This window comes from Anguilla anguilla, chromosome 5, assembly GCF_013347855.1.
Source record: "Anguilla anguilla isolate fAngAng1 chromosome 5, fAngAng1.pri, whole genome shotgun sequence".
In the NCBI taxonomy this organism is placed as follows: Eukaryota; Metazoa; Chordata; class Actinopteri; order Anguilliformes; family Anguillidae; genus Anguilla; species Anguilla anguilla.
This window is the reverse complement of record NC_049205.1, coordinates 38010896-38033531: the sequence shown is the minus strand read 5'-3', so window position 1 is coordinate 38033531 and position 22636 is coordinate 38010896. Positions and strand designations below refer to the sequence as shown.

General features: G+C 42.0%; 1 protein-coding gene across 5 annotated transcripts in view; it reads left to right on the top strand.

Annotated features, from left to right (window-relative positions):
- Positions 1–333: 333 nt before the first annotated feature.
- The window catches only part of LOC118227548 (CD276 antigen-like), an 87031-nt gene continuing 64728 nt past the window's right edge, over positions 334–22636 (top strand). The window contains exons 1-2 of one of the 5 annotated variants that reach the window (XM_035418121.1): positions 334–734; positions 15738–15823. In XM_035418121.1, coding sequence (XP_035274012.1) covers positions 15751–15823 — 73 coding nt within the window. In that variant the 5' untranslated portion in view covers positions 334–734; positions 15738–15750. Of the gene's footprint in view, positions 735–8193; positions 8464–12728; positions 12896–15737; positions 15824–22636 lie in introns of those variants that run through there. The other 4 variants (XM_035418118.1, XM_035418117.1, XM_035418120.1 and 1 more) reach the window with 4 other exon arrangements.

Here is a 22636-nt window from a genome sequence, read left to right as displayed (position 1 = left end):
TTGTACTTAGAGGCTGATGAAACTGTAACAAGCACAAAATGCCTTTTTGAGGAAAAACAAATATCATTGCGATAAAACATACAGTAAAACTGTCTTAAACTAGCCGTTGCTACATACTTTACAGTGTAACTGAGTAAGGTCTGGTGCATTTTCAAACTGCCATCTGTATAGTAATTGTAGGGGGGGGGGTGGGGGGGGGGGGACAAACGTTAAAGGATAAAAAAATAACGATAAATTATTATGCGTCTGCTTTTCAAACATCAAATACCCATTATCTTATTTTGGACGGCGTTCGAGATGGAGGCTGTATCATTAATTTCACATTTCTCAGGAGGGGGCGGCCATTTTCCATTCATCCTTATAGGGACCATTAATGGAAGACCTATAAGTCGGTGCGGAAATAAGTGCTGAAAGGACTTTGCCGACTCACTGCGGGAGACTGGAGGACACGCTTTGAGAATGAGAGGAGCAACACTTAGGGCAGATAAATGGTCCTAAGTGAGAGCGCTGAAGAGAGCCAGAAATTGCGTGCAGGTGCAAGCGCATGTAAAGCGGAGACAGCCAGACGCTCCTTAGACGGCGGCAGCTGTATTTTGGTGTTCTGTTGTCTGAAAACGCAGTCCGCTGATTGAGCACGCAGCTTCTGTACGGCGGCCGTCAGAAAACAAAGTCCGGTAATTGATTGAAGTGCGGCGGGGGAAAAGGGGCCGTTCCTCTTGTCTGCAAGCGCCTCGGTGAGCTATGGGGAGACGAAACCGTACAAAGTACACGTCTTTGTGCACCTCGACTGCATTTGGCGCAAAGTAAAAACCCTTTTACTGTTTTTTTTTTTTTCAAAGAAGTACTGCGCTTGGGATGTGTCTTACACCATGCAGCTTTAGAAAGGTTGAAGGCGTGTCTGGATCTTCTGTGTCATGACCTGGGTGACATTGTGTATTTGTTCACTGCAAATGTGCTAATCAGAGATAATGGCTTGATGCTGAATAGGCTGTGAATGTTAGGCAGAACTGTCTATCATGCAGCAGTGCCTCTAGTGAAGCTGCTCGTGTCAAACACCCCTTCGAGGAGGAAGCAACATCCACTGCCTGTCGTACCATTATTAATTCGAGGGATTGTGTCAAATTTGGTTTATATTGTCAGTCACATACTCAATTAGTTTAATAGGATGCATATCAAAATAATTTGTCCGAACAAGATCAAAATACGTTTGATAGAATTTAATTAATTTTAGTTAATCTGTTTATTATCGAATTAAGGATCAAAACTGCATGGTATTTCTGATGAATGTCAGAATGAATTTGTTAAACTAATTCTGAAGCTGTAATAACCTTCGGATGAAATCTCTATATTTCTTGAAATGTTTAGAGGCAGTATTCAGCCAACATTCTGTGGTATACATTGCCATCTAGTGGGCGACAGCAAGTTTCACATTAATTATTGGAATTGTGCTACAGAAATACATTCCTGCTCAGGTTTGGGTGGACAGGAGGTACAGTAGCATTTGTACTGGGTTTGGAGTAATTTACAGTTTGACAGAAAGATTAAAAGAGTAGACATGCGTAATATTGCAGCAGGGGTGACAGAGTTCTGTTTCCATTCATGTAAAATGAACATACTGGACATCACTTAAATGAGGCATGATGGATTTGAGGGTCAATAATCATGTACAATACTGAAAATTGTCATTACAACACCCTCCAAAAGCATGGAAACAGTAGAGTGAAATTTTTTTATTTTTTCTATATACTTAAGGCATTTGGATTTGAGATCAAAGATGAATATGAGACAAAGGTGCACACAGCTTATATTTCATAGTATTTGCCCAGTTTAAAAAAAAAAAAAAAAAAAAAAAAACATTTTACAGGAACTGTGTTGTCTTTAGGAGGGCCCGGTATGTAATTCCTGTACCATTTGCATTGCTGTCATCTTCCCTGGAGCATCCACCCCCTTCCTCCACTCAGTTCATAAACTGATTCAGCCCTGACCCTGTCCTGGCTTAGGCCCATGCCATGATGCCATGATGTCCACCACCATCATCCTATGTTTAACCATAGACACTGGGTCAGCCAGCAGAGGATGAGCTTCCCCTCTATATCTGGGTTTCTTCCCACCCAGAGAGTTTTGCCTCAGCATTGTCTGAGTGCTTTTCCTTCCCACTGAGGAGTTTTATTTTACCTCACTTGCTGGTTTTTTTGATGGTTCAGGCTCAGGCTTGCCTAGATTTTTCTATTTTATGTTTTTCTGCAAAGCCTCTTTGTAACAGTATCTCTCTAAAACATTATATGGAATAGAATAGAATAAATCTTAGATGTACTTTTGAATGACCTGCTGTTGATGACTGCTTCAGCAACAATGCAGGTCCCTGTATTGCCAATTGACAGAGCTCACAAAAAATATCGAAAATCCTTTTGATTTCAATGGTAAAAACTTTATGCCAAAATTAGAAAATACAAAAATTGCATTTGAAAGTTTAGTTGTCTCCCTTAAAAAAACCTTTTTTTCTGTCTGAATTTATTCATTAATTACTGTCATTGTTATTATGCAATTGTCTTTCTCCAGCATACACATAGCTGTTTGTCTGAATTGGATTTATTTTATAGTGTTAACTATTTTAATTGATCAGTTCAGTTCTGAGTAATAAAAACCTGTGGAAATTCCAGGGCATGAAAATATCTATGGTCCTTTCTGACAGGTGTAGAAAAGATTAAACAGAGATTTCTTGTGAATAGTTCTCTTTGAAAGGGATTTTAATCTCAATGAGTTTATTTTATTTATTTTTTTTAAATCATGCAGTCAAGGAATGGTAATTTAAATTATATTTGGCACTATAAGCCTTTCATTTCTTCATTCATACATTTCTAATCCTTGATTGATTAAATTATTATCTGTGTCACAGTACTTACTGAATACAATTAAAATGAATTGAAACAACTTGTTATACTACATTAATCAGATTTGAGAAAACACAGTTGAGGTGAAGCCTGTAGTTTATGTACTCGTCAGAACTCTAGTTTATCATTTTCTGTGGTATACTTATGCATGTAGATATAGAATAAACTACATTATTCTGGAAAAACATCTACTGAATCTATTTATGATACCACATTTTCAAAGAAAGCTGATATACCGTAAAAATTATATTCTTCAGGATATATTATATTCCTTCTCTGTTTTTGAAACAAGTGTTCTTAATCTTACATCCATCTTCTTCCCAATTTGGAATGATCAAATTAGGTGTGTTTTCGCTCTGAACCCCAACCTTCTCCCATCAATTCAGTACAGTGCTGGCGAGCATGCACTCTCCTGCATTACATTACATTACATTACAGGCATTTAGCAGACGCTCTTATCCAGAGCGACTTACACAACTTTTTACATAGCATTTTTACATTGTATCCATTTATACAGCTGGATATATACTGAAGCAATTTCGGTTAAGTACCTTGCTCAAGGGTACAACGGCAGTGCCCTACCCGGGAATCGAACCTGCGACCTTTCGGTTACAAGCCCAGTTCCTTACCCACTGTGCTACACTCCGTCCTACACTCCTGCAAAACATGTAATGTCTGGCACCTGTTTCTCTTCATTCTGAAGTCCACTGGCTTTCGCAGGCAATAGAGGAGGGCATCTAGCTTGTTCTGCTAGACTGTGGCCATCTGATTGGTCAGAGAGGTTTACTGATGTCCAATGAGAAATGTCCTGCCAGCTGAAATTCCCCCCATCCTGGATGACGCTATGGCCAATTATACACTGTCCCGTAGGGCTGCTGACCCCAGCCAGAGGTGGGCAAAAAAAAAAAAAAAACATAACCATTTCTCGATTTCATGCCAACTTCTGATCTTAATTATTTCATTAGCCCTTACATTTATCTAGCATTTCAGCTTCATTTCTTGATAAGCACATGGATGACAGACTCTTCTTATGAAACCCAATATGAAATTTTACTGTGATCTAATCAACAAGTGAATCAGTGTTGGTGTATGCAGCCAGTTAGCGCATTTTGCCAGGACAAACAAAAACCTGCATACACATTGGCCCTCCAGAATCGCAATTGCCCACCTCATGCACTTGATGGCTGGAACACTTTGACTTAAGTTGCTTACTTTACCTTGGTAATTCACTGATAAGATTGAAGAACTGGTTAACACTGGCGTCAGACTCTCCACCCCCCCCCCCCCCCCCCCCCCCCCCCCCCCCCCCCCAGACTCTTTCCTATTCCTTCCTGGCCAGCCCTCGGTCCACACCCTCTCCACTACCTGGCCTACCAGCTCACCCCTCCTACTCTAATGTAATCACAGAATGGCATATCAATGAGAAAAGTTGTGCATTATCCATTGAGGCCTTCTCTATGACACATACCTTCACTTCAACATCTGTCAATGAACTTGTAAAAATAAATTAATTCTAAAATTACAAATGTTATTGATGCTATTGCACCTGCTAAGGTTATAACAGTTTCTCGTAAGCAGGAAGCACAACTGAGAAATGCCATTTTGTTTAATACCCAGAAAAAAGAATGTCGGAATGCTGAACGTATAATTATAAGCAATAATAATGCATATACCTTATTTGCTACTGTTCATAGGTTAACAACCCCTTGAGTGCCAATAGCCCATGTTACTAATTTCCACTAATGACTGCTTCCTATTTACCAACACAATTCTGAAGGTTAGACAAGCCATAAGTACCTCTATATCAAATAAAAAGCCAGTGTCACCCTTGCAGTCATATAAAACTAATCTGGATAACATGACACACTTTAATTCTATTGACTGCAAAACTCTTGAGGAAACTGAGAAGAGTAATCTAGATACTCCAGTATCTTAGCCTCAAATAATTACTTTTTTATTTTCCAGTCAAGATTTTGGAGACACCACAGCACTGCAACTGTCCTTATCAAGGTTTAAAATGACATTTGTCAAAATACAGATTCTGGGAAAATTTCAATTCTAATGTTATTGGATATTAGTGCTACATTTGACGCTGTCAATCATGCTATATTTCCAGATGGGTGTTTTGTGGGTTTGACTCTCTGACACAGTCCTGAATTGATTCAAATCTTATTTGGAAGATAGGGGCTACTTTGTGTCTACTGGTAACCCATGTATCCATATGAACAAAAATGATGTGTGGAGTTCCCCAGGGGTCCGTTCTTGAATCTCTTATTTTCAACCTCTACACATTCCCATTTTCTCAGATTATGCAAACCAACAATTCTTACCATAATTATGGAGACAAAACTCATACATAGCTGTATCAGCAAATCACTATGGTCCCGTAGGTTTGCTAAACAAGTGCTTTGAACAAATTAATGATGAGATATGCCAAATTTTCTCTAGTTAAATAAAGATAAAAATGAAATAATTGTTTTGGGTAAAAATAGGTAAAAAGGTAAAAATAGTCAGAGCTAATCTTGACTCTATCTTTCTGATGACTGAAGACAACATCATAAATCATGGTGTAGATTCAGACCTAAATTATAATTATCACATCAATGCAAAGACAAAATCAGCCTACTATCATCTTTAAAATATAGCAAGAATAAGAGGATTAATATCCCAACAAGATTCAGAAAAACTCATCCATGCCTTTATTTCTAGCAGTCTTGAGAACTGTAAAGGTCTTTCCAAAAAATCAGACAGCTTCAGCTCCTTCAGAACGCTGCTTCTTGAGTCCGAACAAAGACTAAGAAAGCTGAGCACATTACACCAGGTTTTGAATATGTCGACTGGCTTCCTGTGTGTTACAGCACTGATTTAAAAATACTTTTACTCTTTTATAAGCACTGAATGGTTTGGGGCCAAAATACAACTGTGACATGCTTTTAAGATACAAATCCTCGGGACAATTTTTCCCCCTTAATGGTTGACATACAGTAACTTTACATCACTGCTTCTTGTGTTTGTGTTTGTCTGTGTGTGTGTGTGTATATACAGTCCCCTCCAAAAGTATTGGAACAGCAAGGCCAATTCCTTTGTTTTTGCAATACACTGAATACATCTGGGGTTGAGATAAAAAGATGAACATGAGATAAGAGTTCAGAATTTCAGCTTTTATTTCCTGGTATTTACACCTAGATGTGTTAAACTACTTAGAACATAGCACCTTTGGTATCAGACCACCCAATTTTTAGGTGAGCAAAAGTATTGGAACAGAGAGTATTTAAGTAAATGAAAGCAAATAACACTTAATATTTGGTAGCATATCTCTTGCTTGTAATAACTGCATCAAGCCTGCAACCTATTGACGTCACCAAACTGTTGCATTCTTCTTTTGTGATGCTTTTCCAGGCTTTTACTGCAGCCTCTTTCAGTTCTTCTTTGTTTCGGGGGGTTTTTCCCTTCAATCTCCTCTTCAGGAGGTGAAATGCATGCTCAATTGGGTTAAGGTCTGGTGATTGACTTGGCCAGTCTAAAACCTTCCACTTTTTCTCCCTAATGAAATCCTTTGTTGTGTCGGCAGTGTGTTTTGGGTCATTGTCTTGCTGCATGATGAAGTTCCTCCCAATTAGTTTGGACGCATTTCTCCGTAAGTTGGCAGACAGAATGTTTTTGTAGACTTATGAATTCATCCGGCTGCTACCATCATGAGTTACATCATCAATAAAGATTAGTGGGTCCACTCCAGAAGCAGCCATGCAAGCCCCAGCCATGACACTTCCTCCACCGTGCTTCACAGATGAGCTTATATGTTTTGGATCATGAGAAGATCCCTTCTTTCTCCACACTTTGGCCTTTCCATCACTTTGGTAGAGGTTAATCTTGGTCTCATCAGTCCATAAAACTTTGTTCCAGAACTTTTGTGGCTCATCTCTGTACTTCTTTGCAAATTGTAATCTCGTCTTCCGATTCTTACTACTGATGAGTGGTTTGCATCTTGTGGTATAGCCTCTATATTGCTGCTAAGTCTTCTTCAAACAGTTGATTGAGATACCTTCACCCCTGTCCTGTGGAGATTGTTTGTGATGTCACTGACTGATGTTTTCAGGTTTTTCTTCACAGCTTTCACAATGTTTCTGTCATCAACTGCTGTTGTTTTCCTTGGTCGACCTGTTCGATATCTGTTGCTAGTACGCCAGCGGTTTCTTTCTTTTTCAGGACATTCCAAGTTGTCGTACAAGCTATCCCCAATGCTTGTGAAATGGCTCTGATCGATTTCCTCTCTTTTCTAAGCTTGCTTTTCTCCCAAAGACAGCTCTCTGGTCTTCGTGTTAGTTTATCTTTTATAACACAAATGCAGTTTTCACAGGCAAAACCCAAGGCTAAAACCAAGAGTAGACATTCAGAACTATTTATTGTTTAACCAATCAATCTAACAGGACACATCTGGGCAACAAGAAACACCTGTCACTCACATGTTCCAATACTTTTGCTCACCTAAAAAATGGGTTGTCTGATACAAAAAGTGATATGTTCTAAGTTGTTTAACAAATCTAGATAAAAATACCAGGAAATAAAAGCTGAAATTTGGATCTGTCATCTCATGTACATCTTTTGACCTCAAACTCAATTGTCTTCAGTGTATAGCAAAAACAAAGGAATTGACCTTGCTGTTCCAATACTTTAGAAGGGGACTGTATATATATATATATATATATATATATATATATAGCAATCCACAATTTCAGATTTTTTTAAATCAACCAATTGAGAATGTGGTTAAAGTGCACATTCTCAGCTTTTATTAACGGTAGTTTTAAACAGTTTTATTTCACCATGTAGGAATTACTGCACTTTTGATACATAGCCCCCCATAATGTTTGGGACAAATGGCGTCACAGGTGTTTCTAAATCAAGTTGAAAGTTATGTTTGCCCCAAACATTATGGTGTTTATGTAACTCACTTTAAACTGTATATATGTTTATTTTCTTTTTCTTTTTAAATCAAATTATTTGATTAGGGTCTGCATATTGACCCAGGTCTGTCTTACAGTAGGCCTACGTCTGCGTTTGGTCAACGTTTGCGTAATTTAAAAAAATCGGGACACAATTAATTTCGAATCTTTATTATGTTTCTACCATTAACACACAGTTTTAGCATTTGACATGCCTGGTCAGCTTGCTGAAGTGAAATCGTCGTAAGTTAATCGTAGTTACTTGTTGCGGTTGAGGCGAGCATCGCCTACAGTAAATAGTTAATTTCATCGGTGAACCGGGTGGGGAAATCTTTCCCAGTCTGTGACATCATGCCTGACACAGCGCCGATGCTGAAGGAAGGCGGGTTTCGTTCTACTGCAGTCCAGAGCGTATGATCTCTAACGCGAATAACAGTAATGCTTGCAAAATATTAACTATTAATGCACCTAAAATAAGAGGATATTCTTTACTTGTTGCGTACCCGGGGCGACCAAAAGGGGAATGCGTATGGTAACGTGAAGAGATTCTTTGTTAGATTGTTTTCCTCTCTACGAATCAGTTCTGCTGGGTGGTTTGCCGACAGTCTAAATAACCTTTCACTGGGTTGGTAAGTTTTATACATTAAGTAAATTGACATGGCACAGATATTTTACGAAAAGGAGCGGTAGTTTTTATTTATTTATTTTTATACTTTAGACTTAAGTGTTGGCTACTTTGGGGTACTTGTGAAGCGTTTAAGGCACATGCAGGCAACAGCTGGAATTTCAAACCATCACGACTGAAAAAGAATAGAATATTTAAGGATTTGAAGCGTATTTTACAGTTAATATGTAGCATAAGTTACGTTGTTAACCAAGGTGTGTCAGTGTGGTAAATGCTTTATGCAGATAAAATTCGTTATTACGCGTCTACACTTTTAATCTGTGGCTACATACGGGGGTCGTTCCTGGTCAAGTAAGGTAGCAGTCTGCAAAACAATAGTGCAATTATCTATCGTTTTAAGTTTTGCGGGTTAAGTTGGTCTACGAAGAGGATATGAGCCAACATTTGTTCACAAAAAAGTAGGTTAGTATCTTCGCTATTTAACCCAACATACACACAGAGAGGGCGCTACCTTAGTTGTTTCAGCTGAGACTACAAACTGAGACCAGTTTATTTACACATTGTGAATACCAGTGGCACTCTAAAATTAACTATGTAAAAGGGTATAATAATAATAATAATAATAATAATAATAATAATACAGCCTTACATTTAGTAGATTTTTTCTTCACCCACTTAAATTTTACTTCCCCTTTCATCTGGTGCATAGTACAACAGGGGATAGGGTGTTGGTGTGTTATATACCTAATTAAATGCTGCCTGGTAAACGGTACCATGTGTTTAGGTAAGGTTTTAATTACAGGCCCATGTTTAGTTCTTTAACTTCTTGCCAGTGTGAGATACTACATTATACGACACTATACAGATACTACTGGCACTCAAATGTTCTTAGAGGTTTTATTTGTTTTCTTTTTCTTTTTTTGATTGTCAGTTTCCTACAGCCATAGCTAAAACACAGATTTGCATCATAGTCTATGGTGCCCTTCCAGGAGGTCCTGTCTAGCAAACAACACAGCTGCTTTAGATTTCAGATGACTGTGAGTCAGAGCATCATGCATTGCCTCTGCGTTGTTAATAACATCTTGCAGGAGAGTACATAAAAATGTAGCAACGTGCAATTTGTATGCCGGTACAATTATACCCTGGGCCAAAGCATTCACAATATTACTCGGCCATATATGTAGTACTTTGCTTTGCTATACTTTTCACAGTTGTGTATCGGTTCACTAATTTGGGTGGCATTTACCCAACTCTTCAGATGCTATGCGGGTTTTAGCTGTGGAGAAAGTTTCGCTTGTGGCTGTAATTGGAAACAGTGTGGGGATGCATTGTCCTACAGCAGTTGTTGTGGACGAATAATTGCTGTGTGCTGTGGTGACTGTTTAATAGGGCTGGGGTTCTCTGTCACAGGCCTGCTGTCAGTGTGGGCAGCACAAGTTCCATTAACTCCCTCTTTGACTACTGCAGCATTTATCCCAGCTGTTGGTCTTGGTCATGTTCACATAATGATACAAAAAGACCTGTTTTTTTCAGTTTCTACCTACCATAATGCAAAAACATGACTTTTACTTAAAAATAGTCTTAGACACAACTTTCTTATTTTTCTTGATTTTGTGCCATACTCCACAATTTTAGATTTGTAATAAAACAATTTACATGTGGTTAAAGTGCAGATTCTCAGCTTTTATTTAAGGGTATTTTTATACATATTGGTTTTCCACATTCCTACATTGTCCAAGATTCACTTGTATTAGAGTGATGACAAGAGCAAAGTGTGGAGGCCAAAAGATACTGCCCAAGATCCAAGTACCCCCCCCCTCTCATTTGTGAAACGTGGTGGGGGTGTTATGGTTTGAACATGTATGGCTGCCACAGGTAGTGGCTCACTTATCTTCATTAATGATGTAACTGCTGATAGCAGCAGCAGAATGAATTCTGAAGTATACAGATGCATCTTATCTGCTCAAGTGAAAATGCTTCCAAACACATTGGATGGTGTTTCACCCTACAGCAAGACAATGATCCCAAGCCACAAAGGAGTTTTTCAAACCCAAAAATTTGAAAATTCTTGACTGGCCAAGCCATTCACTGGAAATGAATCCAACTGAATATGCATTCCTCATTCTGAAGAGAAAATTTATGGCTAGTCCCCGAACACTAGCAGGAGCGGAAGATGGCTGCAATACAGGCCCAGCAGAGCACCACCACCAAGAGACTCTTCATCTGGTGATGTCTATGGGTGACAGACTTCAAGCAGCATTACATGCAAAGGATATGCGATAAAGTACTAAACATGACTAATTTACATAACATTAATATTTACCAAACCTTATAGCACCCTGAAATGGGTGGACTATGTATAAAAAGTGCTGTAATTTCTACATGGTGAAACCAAAATATAAAAGTACCCTTTAATAAAAACAGAGAATCTGCACTATAACCTGTGAATTGTTTTATTACAAATCTAAAATTGTGGACTACAGAACCAAATCAAGAACAAATATATCTATCCCAAACATTATGGAGCTCACTGCATATATATCAGGGCTGCCAAACTGCTCTTGGAGATCTACCAGCTTTCACTCCAACCCTGACAAAGCACACCTCATTCGGTATCCAGATATCTCATTGAGCTGCTTTTTTTAGTTGAATAAGGTATGCCAAAACTGGATATAAATGAAAACCTACAAAATGACAGATCTGTAGGAACAGGGTTGGGCAGCTCTGATGTATATAGTGCAGTGCGTAATAAATATGGAGTCATGTCCAGGGCCTGTACACTCAATAGTAGTGGGGGGAAAAGTTTGCTTGTGAAAGGACTGTTCAGTTAATTAAATCCACAGATAAATGTATTCTTAAAGCAGAAGATTTGCTTGTTTGGAATTTCCGCGGATATGAGTTTGACCTTTCGGGAAATAGAAGGCTGAACTAAATTCTGCTTTGTTCATCAGTGCTCTCTTAACAGTCTGCAGGAAAAAAAAAAAAAAAGGCAAAGCGATTCTCTACAGGCCTATTTTCAGGAAGGCTGCGGCGAGGTTGACATTCAGACCACATCCTTTGCCGCCAAATTCATATGCAGGCTTCAGACTCCAGGAAATGGTCTCATAAAAGCCGAGGCATTATGCTGATGTATCCCCCTAACGCAACTCTATGGTAATGTCGGAATGTTTAATTCAGCAGTACGGTCGGCCCAATTGCTTGAAACCGCTACCGTTTAATTTGCTGCTACCCTTTGCTTCAGGACTCATAAGCTCAGGAAGGCAGCGCATGTTTATTGGAGAGCGCTAGGATCACGGCAGTATTTTCTCCGCGCTTGTTCATTCCAAGAAAATTGTCTTTGTTTTCCTAAAGACGCTCAGGTGCTAGAGAAGCCAGCTTTTTCAAGCGGTGTGTAATTTGGGGGGAATCCAAGCCCCTCGCACTTACTCGGTTCGTGTGTGTTTTTTTTTTTTTGTAGGCACGCCGCGTGCCTCTGGGGAACTCGGGCTGTTTCCTGTGGGGAATCCCTTGTGACCACGCCCGTCTGGCCGTAGTACCATATGTGATTAGGGAAAATGGGGGAATAGAAGGAAGAGTTGAGAAGTGAGAGAAGAGAGATAAGGTGGAAAGAAGTAGGAATCTGTTCCTTCAAAAGGGTGGAAGATTGGACACTTTTTTTATGCCCAAATAACATTTTGTGCCCATCTCTCTGAATGACAAAAAAAGAGACAGACAAAACTGGTGTAATATTTCATAAATCTACTTATTTCAGGATGTTTTACTGTTAAATGTGAAGCATGTATTTACACATAAAAGCTATCTTGTACATTGGTTTATACTTTAGTTTGGTATTTACTGTACAACAGCATTTTTGGTCCAGGAATGTTTATTCAGCCGTGCGTAATGAAGGGTTTCCTCTGAGACTCACTGGTGGACACAGTTCGCGTGTCGCTGTCACTGCATTTCATCCCGGAACTTGCGGGGATCTTGCGTGAAGTCAGCTGGAGCTGAGGAGGGAGTCCGGCGAGGGCCTGATTCCGCTTGAAAAACAAGCCCGCTCCCTTCCAGCTAGGGCGCGGTCGTGCGGCGCTTCCTGTACACGTCTGTGATCGCACCGCCGTCAGAAAGCGCGTGGGCCTTCTGACCACCGACGCGGGGCCAGGGAGAGGCTGCCGGAGTTGGATTTCGCTTTGGCGCAGATTTCACATCTGCTGTGACCTCGTGGGCCACGTGGCAAGGACCCCCCGATTCTGCCCCCGCTGTCTTACACAGCTGCAGACGGGCCGACGCTCCCTGTTAGCTGAGCTTGCTGGCTTCCCTCCAGCCCTGACTTTTCACATTAAAAAACAGGAATTCTGAAGGATCAGCAGATACTCCGAGACCTTTTCAGGCTGCTTGGGTATTCGCGTTGGTCGGAGAGAGTTGCACAGTTCTGCAGTTAATCAGCTGTAGTCAGCGTAAGTGATTTCTTCAAAGTTGTGTTTGAAAATAAGCCTGCTTCATTGAAGGAAATAAATAAATTACAGAAGTGAGGGACAAGCATTTGATTGGATTTCTAAGAGACAAAAATGCCTTTTCACGCCTCGCTTTCCTCTATAATTATTTTTTTTGTTGTTGCTGATAATTAAGATTTATTACTGAAGCTACTTGAAGGAGCTCATTTGTCGAGCCTTTCCCTTTGTATCAAAGAGATGCATCTGGTGTTGATTTTGAAGGTCTTCCTGCAGGCCCACCAGTACACGGAGACATGCCATGAACTTGCTGATCTTATTGCGTAAGCTGTAGCTTTGAACTTACGATGCCTTCTTTAAGACTCACACACTTGTGCTGTTGAGATGTTCCAGCTACCCATCCGCACGAGCCTTGTAATGTTTTGTGAGACCTTTACGTTGTGTTATGAATATTCTTCAGAAAAGCACAACATACTGTATTTTCATAGACAGGTAGCCAGAAAACTAGACAATTTGGATTTACAAGCGTTGCTCTCTTACTTGCTAGTGGATTCTCATATGCAATAATGGGACCAGTTCATTAAAAATCAATTCAGATTATGGTATTTGTTTATTATCCCATAAAAGCTGTGGGATTAAATACATGTGACCACATTGTTGGTTTAGATGTTCCAGATGGTCTACTATACTAGTCAGACAGTTTTAACGACAGACCTTAATTCTAGCTAAATTCAAGTTTGCCACCCTTTACATTACATTATAGGCATTTAGCAGACGCTCTCATCCAGAGCGACGTACAACAAGTGCATAGGTTTCATGATGTAGAGGCGCAAAAGAAACACTAGAGTGAAGTAAGGTGAAAGAGTAAGAGTGAAACCCTTGTTGCTTCCTTTGGTAATGTCCATCATTTGCAGGTCCCTGTCCACCTGTGGTCCCAGTGCAGTCATTGTATTTTTTGTGCACTCTCTGCTCAGTTTACTCATGCAAACTGCAGGTCAACCTGCATGAGTTCACGATACAGCCCACTGATACTCTCCTTTCCCAGGAGATGCTATGGCCGGTTTTGGACTGCCGTGTGGGGCATGGCCTGTATTTGCATGGTCAGGATTCAGTATCATGCCATAGGGTGTGTCGTAACCCTGAAATCCATTGGAGACAAGCTACCTGGCAGCTCCACGTCAACCGTGTGTTCAAATTAGAAAGCATATATTCCCCATTTTATTCAGGAGCTGTGAGTCCCATCTGCTAACAATTGTCATTGTTTATCGTGATCATTTTGTAGTGGTCCTTCCTAACTGGAATAACACAGGTGCCAGCTTAATGGTTTCTTCCTCTCTGCTTTCCCCAGGGTTTCTAAGATGCTAATGAGCACCCGTATCAATGAATGATTTCACTTTATTCTCGCACTTGGTTTCCACTTTTGCAGATGAACACGATACTGGGCCTTTGGTCACTGAGAAGAAGTGTTATTGTGATGAATCAAAAATTGCGACTGTCCCAGTCTGCACCTGTATGGCATCAATCATCATCTTCTCAATAGTGGTAGAATAATGAGTAAAATAAGAATAAAGAGCTATGAATAAAATTAAAATTATATCAAGAGGTCAGTGTAGGCTGCTTCATTGCTCGTCCACTTGCCTTATTGAGCAACAGACTATCCAGCACTCATTTACAGTACAGTTTGTTCTTTGTTTGGCGCTGCTATGCTAGCACAGGTAACTATTCTGTGGAAGTTAATTAACATATTTCACTGTCTATTTGACTCATTCTTTTAGCAGAGTTAATGTTAGTAGCAGTTGCCAAGTACTATTAGTCAGATACTTAGCTAAATAATAACATGGTTATTTTAGCTGGCTACCTAGCTAGTTGGTATATCATAACATTAGCGAGTAGTTTTTGTTTTAAGCTGCCCAGGGACTACAGATTAATAACTTTAATATGCACTGTCCCTGTTAAATCAATTGCATAAATAAAGTTACTGAACACAAAATAAAATACAACTCCCACTCACTATGGTGAGTTGTAACCACGTAACTGGTTGGTGTTTGTAGCAAAGCAATTAGTCATGTTGACATTTGTGGTTCTAAAGCGATCACAAAGACGTAGACACATTCATGACTAGCGGTATGTCACTTCTATTTAGGTTTAAAAAAAGTTTTTTTTAAAAAGTAGATTCAATTTCCAAAATCTGATGCTTTATCTCTGTCATGTCATAGGTAAACCTTACCATGACCAGACAAGTATAACTTTCATTTGGGCGTGTGGATCTTTACCAGCTTGCCTGACTCGACAACTGTGAATAAAAACCTTAATGAACCCTGGGTCAGTTTTGAAATGTCTGTTTTTACTTTTGTCTTGCATCCACTCTCTTTCCACATCATATCCTTTTGGCTGTTCTGAGAAATTTTGGAAAGTTACATGCGTGGCCTGAATTAGAAGCAGCTGCTTTTACAAGCAAAGTAGCAAATGGACTCGTTGGTCGGTTATTTCGGGGCCTAATAGACAATGCGAGAGAACGGTGCTGTAATGTACAGACGTTTATGACTTTCACCTGAATTTACTCTGCGCTGCAACACGTTTTCACCCCATGGTGTTTCTCAGACAGCTGTGAGTGACAGACTGTGTGTCTTCTATTCTGGGTCTTCCAGTGGACTAGCCACAGTATGTCTCTCGCACCCATTATGTCCTTCACCAAAGGAATGTATTAACTCACCACTTTGATTAGCTGTACATCTGCTTCTCTTTATGTGTGTATATGCTGTTTGAGCCCTGTATGATCAGCATACAGTATAACCCCTGTTTGTAGCATTAATGAAAAGGCTGATTTTGTGTCTCTTTGGCTCTACAGAGTGACGTTGGGCATGGATCTCCCCTGCCACAGAGTCTGCATGCTGGCACTACTGATGCCCACCCTACTGGCACTCAGTGCCTATGGTAAGGGCTTTCTTCTTTTATATATTTATCTTTTTTATTTCTCTCTCTCTCTCTCTCTCTCTCTCTCTGTTTCTCCATACTCTCCTGGGGTCCAGTCAATGTCCACAGATCAGAAGGGAAAAAGGCAATGTACCTGACCACCCTGGGTCAGAACAGTGGAACGGCACGGTTGTTTTGAGACATTCCCTTAGATAACCCCGCCAGACATCCAAGTCTCACCAGATGGAAGGCCCCTTCCTTTCAGCTGTCCGCTGCTTATTAAGGTCTGGGTAAAGGCAAGGTCCTCCTTTCCACCAGCTCCGGCTGTTTTTAATTTAGAGGGGTGCTCATTTTTCCTCTGAGTCAGGGAGCGTGGTCAAACGTGCCTTGGATGAGAGGGCGGGGCAAAATAGCTTTCCATCGCAGCCAATCCGCTGGGCCCCAATTCGCATTTTTTCTTCTGCTCAGACGCAAGCGGTCAACTTTAGCCCGAGGCTGTTTTAGGCTCAACGTGCAAATCGTACTGTTCTTTACCGCCTCTACGACTGCTACCTCTGTTTCTCATTGAGTGAGGCAGCGGTTGGACGAGTGCTTTAGAAGTATTCTAAATTTGCTGTGAGTTTTCACTGGCAGGATTCACTGCTCAAACGTAGCTTTTTTTTTACAGCCTGCTCCAAATATGTTTACACAAATGAAGCTTAATTACATCTGTATTCCTGTGTGTGTACCGCTAGCTTTCATGGATGCTTGCGGATCTATTACATGGTGCATTGAAGCACTTAGCACATTAGCAAGTGAACAGCTGCATGCGGGGAAGGCATACCTTTGTCATGGCGAGACTGCGGTCTCCTGTGTGTCCCTTGCATGAGGCGGAAAGGAGACGTTGGTGCTTGGGTGTGTGCGAGAGCTCTTTGAATGCTGTGGCTCTTTACACCACTGCAGACTGAGTGACCTTGGGTCTGTGTCGTTTTGGCCCTGACGAGGATTACAGGCCCTAATCCCTCTGGCTCCTGATAGTGTCACACCTCCGCTACGTGATTAATTGCTGTATCTGCTGGTGGAATTCTAAACTTTTTTCTTGCAGAACATTTCCCCCCCCCTCCTTGAATAACATTACCCAGGGAAAGGGGAGGACGAGGGAAATTATTTGCATGACGTCATCTGCCGGGTTCCTCGGTCTCATTCGGAGTTGAGGGTGTGTCGCCCATTCTGCAGTAATGTTTTTAACCTTGTGTCTGTCGTGTCTGTCTTGCTGTGTCTTATTCAGTATGGTGCATGTGGGTGTTTTTTTATTTTGTGACGTTTTTAACGCAGGGGGAGTTTTTTAATGGTGTGCATGTTACTACTGCTAGATCAATGTTTTTGACTTAGTGGGCATGCTTTTTAATCGCTGCTAAAGGCATACTATGCAGGATTTCTACCGTGAAAATAGTATAAAATAATCATGCTATGGTGTGATGATGCCCTGGCAATCTCTGTCTTTATGCACTTTCACCGAATTTGTGTAGCTTTACCTGTGCTTTTTATCGTAAAATGTGTTTGGGGCGTTTCTGGGTGTGGCGCTCTTTTCTGTGTGGGGAGGGGTGGGTGTGGCTACAGGGCCGGTTGTTTGGTATCAGATTTCAGCAGAGTGTTTGTTGCTAGCCAGCTAGCTAGCTGCCACAATGGCGGAGGTGAAGCAAAAAGGCAAGCCGACAGAGCTCATTCAAGAACTAGAGTTAACCTTGGGATTGCTTTCCTCACTGGCGCCAGCCGATGTTTGCCAAGGGGATAAAAAGCGATGCAGAGGTGGCTTATTTTCTGTTGGACCTGTAAATAACGTTACCTCTAACTATCCTAGCTAGCTTTATTAAGTAACTAGATGACTGATCGTTGGGTATTCGGTGTGAGTGGGTGGGGCTGAAGACAGTGGAGGAGGCTACTTCGATCCTAAACGCAGGAACACAGCAAGGCTAAATAATTCTGTATAGTATGCCTTTAACATAACAAGTGTTTTAAAACAAAGTGTGCCTGGGGAGTTATTTTCTCTTTGTTATTAGGCAATTAGTTAAAAATGACAAGCTTTTATTATTGTTGGGATTATGATATTTATAACTATGATTATGACTGCAATTCACCGAAAAGGTCAGGTGATAAATTGCTCAATGGAATCGCTCTAGCGGGGCTGATGATGCGCAATAATTATTTCTCCTTTATCCTTGTTGTCGCAGGGCTTGGCTTTCCGTCTGGCCTGCTGGCCTGTCATTGACTTCCAACACCTTTGGGCTAGTAAAACGATCTTTTCTCCGTGACGGTTTGTTTCAGTCTGTCTTTTTCAATAGATTCCAAAATGGAGAAAAAAACCAAGTAAATGATTCCACAATCTTCCCACAACGAATAGTGCATGAAGAAATTCACTCTTGAGTGCAGTTTGCCTCGAAAAATACTGCTTCCACACATCTAACTGAAGGCGCCGTGCACCTGTTTTAGTATAATCTTGCTTAATTGTCATCAATAAATGTAACGAGGGTGTGAAACGGGAATGTTTAAATTCAGTTTGCGGGCAATGTAATCTGCGTGGAGTTTTATGGGTTATAATTTACCATTATTCAGTTGTAGTAGGTTAGGATACATCAGGTGAGGGACAGTCTGAGTAACAGACTTCCTAGATTAGCCTATGTGGTGCATAACTAAATGCATGCTTTTCAGAGTTTTAGACATAATGTCAATAACTTCAGCTTAAAAATGTTTAAGATAGTAACGCACTTGGCAATCTGTGTTTCCTTGGCGTAGACAAACAGCAGTCAGCCAAATTTATCTTGGTGCAGATTTTAAAAGATTTCTTGTGTATTAGAACTCAGTTTGCTTTAACATACTCCCCTGTGAAAATACTGATTTCAGTACTGTTATTCAGGCTTCTTTGCTATCCGCGTGTTTACATGGCTTTCAAAATACGCTGATGTGTCTTAACCGAGTGGTTACAATATTGGGGCCAGTAATTTTCAAAATCCTCAGTGACAAAGATAGCTCAACTTTCAGTTGTTTTGTCTGATGATGATGCTGATGATGATGATGATGATGATGATGATGATGATGATGACATTATCAGCGAAGGGCAGCTGTGGACGGAAGTGAATACCCCAGGATCACGTTGCACGTGCGTTCGTTTGAATCATCGAATCAGGCCAGCGTCCGGACATCAGTTGATCACAGATTTCGAAACGAGGAAAGAGCAGCAAGTTTCAACATAGCCTTGGCTTTTAGGATCATTACTCTGTATCAGTGATGTTCTGCCTAATTTGACTGAGGCCACTGAAGTATCTTCCTCAAAGGACGGGTCGCAGAGAGACTTCCTTTGCAGTGTGGCGTGGGTAAGGGCCCAACTGCCACTGTCTGCAGCTCGGCGAGCTGGAACACGCCGTCCCCATCGAGAGACAGCGTTGCTAATCGAGCACTTATAATTACCGAGCAATTATGGTAGCGCATCCCACAAAGCCGTCCCACAGATGGCACAGACCAACGGTGCTAAATGTAATGTATGGGATGTCAGCGCTCTCTCTCTCTCTCTCTCTCTCTCTCTCTCTTTCTCTCTCTCTCTCTCTCTGTCTCTCTCTCTCTCTCTCTCTCTGTCTCTCTGTCTCTCTGTCTCTCTTGCTCTCGCTCTCTCTCTGTCTCTCTCTCTCTCTCAGAGCTGTGCACACGTTTACTCCATGGTTAGTGGTCTGGGACTAATGGGAAGAGCGGTTCCCAGTCTGTTCTTGGAAAGGTGCACTTTTGAAGGAGCGCTCCCCCTGTCGGGTAACCTGGCTCTCTGAGTAACGGGTTTGGGATGTGAGCGGGTGAGGCAGGGTTGGAGAAGGCTATGGCTGCCCATATAGGCTCGCATCACATTCAAAACCATGGTGCCTGCCTGTTGGGCAGCTAAAGGGACTGTTCCATTGTATCTTTAAAAGATCATAAGACCCTACACAGCTGCCACTCCCCCCCTACTGCCTACCTGCACTTCCAGGTCACGTCTCCTCTTTGTTCTGGCCCCCCGGTGGTGGAATGAACTGCCTGCTGTAGTCAGAACTGCAGACACCGTGTCCGTCATCTCACGCACACTGAAGATTCACTTCAGATTGCACCATGGCTACTCTGACCCCTTTAGATGTCCTTTCATTTTATCTTTTCTTGGATTTCCTTTTGGATAATGTTATGGGTATACCTGTGTGAATTAAGGTTATATATGTAATCATACCTCCTTGATGCAATACACATTGTTGTTTATTAGGTTAATATTTCTCTTTGTGATTATTAATGGGCCTCTGCCTTCTTGGTGATACCGCACTCTTGTATTCCTGAGAGTAACACTGATGTTCTCCGCTATAATCTGGTCACTCTGGATAAAATTATCTGCCAGGTGATTGTAGTGCAATGCAAATATGAGGCTCTGTGCTGTTAATAGTTTTAAAAATCTAAATTTTGAACATTCTTTACTCTCACCGCACTGCCTCTCTGTCTTCCTTTTTCCTGATCCTGCACTGTTCCTCGTCCTGGAGTTGCTCTCGTCTTATCGGTTAGTCCTTCAGCTCTCCTCCTTATCAGGATGCTGGAGTCCATTAACAAGTTATTGACAGGATATGAGACTGATTACCCTGATATCCAGGAGAGAGAGAGGGGGAAGGGATGGGGAAGGTTGCAGCACCTTGATGTCTAATACCACAATGCTGAACCATAAACAACCTCTAAGATACTGTCACCTCTATTAGATACTTCTGTCTCTTTTGTCATATGGCCCATTCATGAATCACACCCTTAATAGGGCTTTGTGTTTTGCTTTGTTAGTGTTTTAATGCTCTGTAGAAACGGTATTCATGTTCTCCTTGTACCTGCTGCAATGATGCGTCCGAGCCAGAAGAGGGCAGTGCCGCCGCATCGATGCACACGCGGCCGCGTCGTACGGAGCGCGGACCCGCCTCTGCGTTCTGTGACTGTTTGTTTTGTTAAGTCAACACCGCCGCCCAGAAATTTGCCTGCTAGCGTCTTTGCGTTTGAGCGCGTCTGGATGTGTGTGCTTACGCGTGCGCTCGTGATCCAGCCGGGCTTGCCATTTCGCCGAGCAAGCTGGCGGTGTGCACACGCGTGTGTGCACACATGTACCGGTGCGACCGCGTACACGTGCGCCAGTCTCACTCTGTGGCGGCACAAGCGTAACAGCGCCTAGTAGAATCGTTCGCTCGTGTTTGATTGAGCACAGTGGAGTAAACCAGTCTGTGTCAATGCGCACGGTTGCGTGACCTATGCCTTGCATGAGCTACTGAGGGGCATTCCCCTGAGACCTGACAAATTCACTTCTGTCCCCTGCAGGAGACGTGAGTCTCTGGTCTTCATCTCAAGACCAACATATTATCCTATGCTGAAACCGTTGACTCGAAAAAAACATGGACAAAGTGACTGTGACTTCACCTATTGACTTTCCCTGTGCCTGTGAAAAGTGTTTTGAAACCGTTTTGGAGCCAGAGACTGTGCAGTAGGGAAAAGGGGGGACCTTTATATGGTCATGAATCCAGGCCTGGTCTGTGTTGTCCACTAAGTGCGTGAGATACGGTGATGCGCAGTGACTTGGCAGTGAGGCAAACCGTCCCTGATTCGTCAAGGAAACATTACCACATTTTCTAAATCACACAATAAATTAACAAATCAGCACATGGGGAGACAGTAAACAAAGAAGAAAACACCTATTGCAACAAAATGTTCTTGTGGGAGAAAATAATGACTTTTTGATCATATTGATACCATTGACTTGCATTTAAATGGGTGACTAAAAGACTTATACTGGAGTAAAACACACTGCTGCTAGTGAGCAATGTCTCTCAACAAGACCAGGAAGTGAGCTTCCAAAATGAAGCCCATTTTTGGCAGCTTGGCAGAAACCTACACTACAAGGGGCATTCAATAAAAATAAAATTGATTGCATGTTTGAAAATATTTTCACTGCAACATGTTTTTGTCATCCGAGACACTTGTCCATCCAACCATTCGTTATCTATACCCACCTAGGCTGGGCAGTGTTGGGGGGGCGCATGCTGGAGCCTATCCCAGCGTACATTAGGGGGCCGACAATCTATCGCAGGCCACACCGAGACACTTGTGTAACGTCAAAAAATGTAAATAAACTTTTTTTTCTGCCGGGTCTCAGGAGGATGTGAATCTGTGCTGTGTACTACAAGGCGCTGGGTGAGGTCACGGGTCACGGGCGTGGCAACGTCTCCTCAGACACGGTAGAACCGCGGACCCTGCAGGAGCCGGAACCGCGCCGAGCGAGACCCGCGGTCGCACCCGTCTGGGCCCCGCCCCTCGTCGGGTCTCACGGCCAGATGTTCCGGGCGGCCGCCGGTGGAGTTTTATTACCGGGGCAACCGGCAGGCTTAGCCAGGAATCCGTTTCGGAGGGAGGGAGGGAGGGAGGGAGGCGCGGGAGGGGGAGCAGGTGTGTCTGACGTGTCGGGAGCGTTCTGAGAACCGGGCCCGTGCTGCGGTGGAAATGGTCCAGGAAGCGAGGCGGGAGGAAGCATGTAAAACACAAGGCCGGCATCAGGTTCAGAATTATTTATTCTTGTGCTATGCCAGAATCGCGGGGCTTTGGAGACTTCGCCTGCGGAAGTCTGGCTGTCGCTGTGTGGGTTTGTCTCTTATAGTCAGTGAGTATTGGGCTCAATCAATGGTCAGTACAAAGTCTGTGCAACTGTGATGATCAACAGTCATGTATGTGGGCTTCAATCTTCTTGATTTAGCAAAATTTAGCTAGCCAGTTGCACTCATGCATCTGGGGGGTTGTTTGTTGTTGCTTTTGCCCTTTGGTAATGCTTGATAG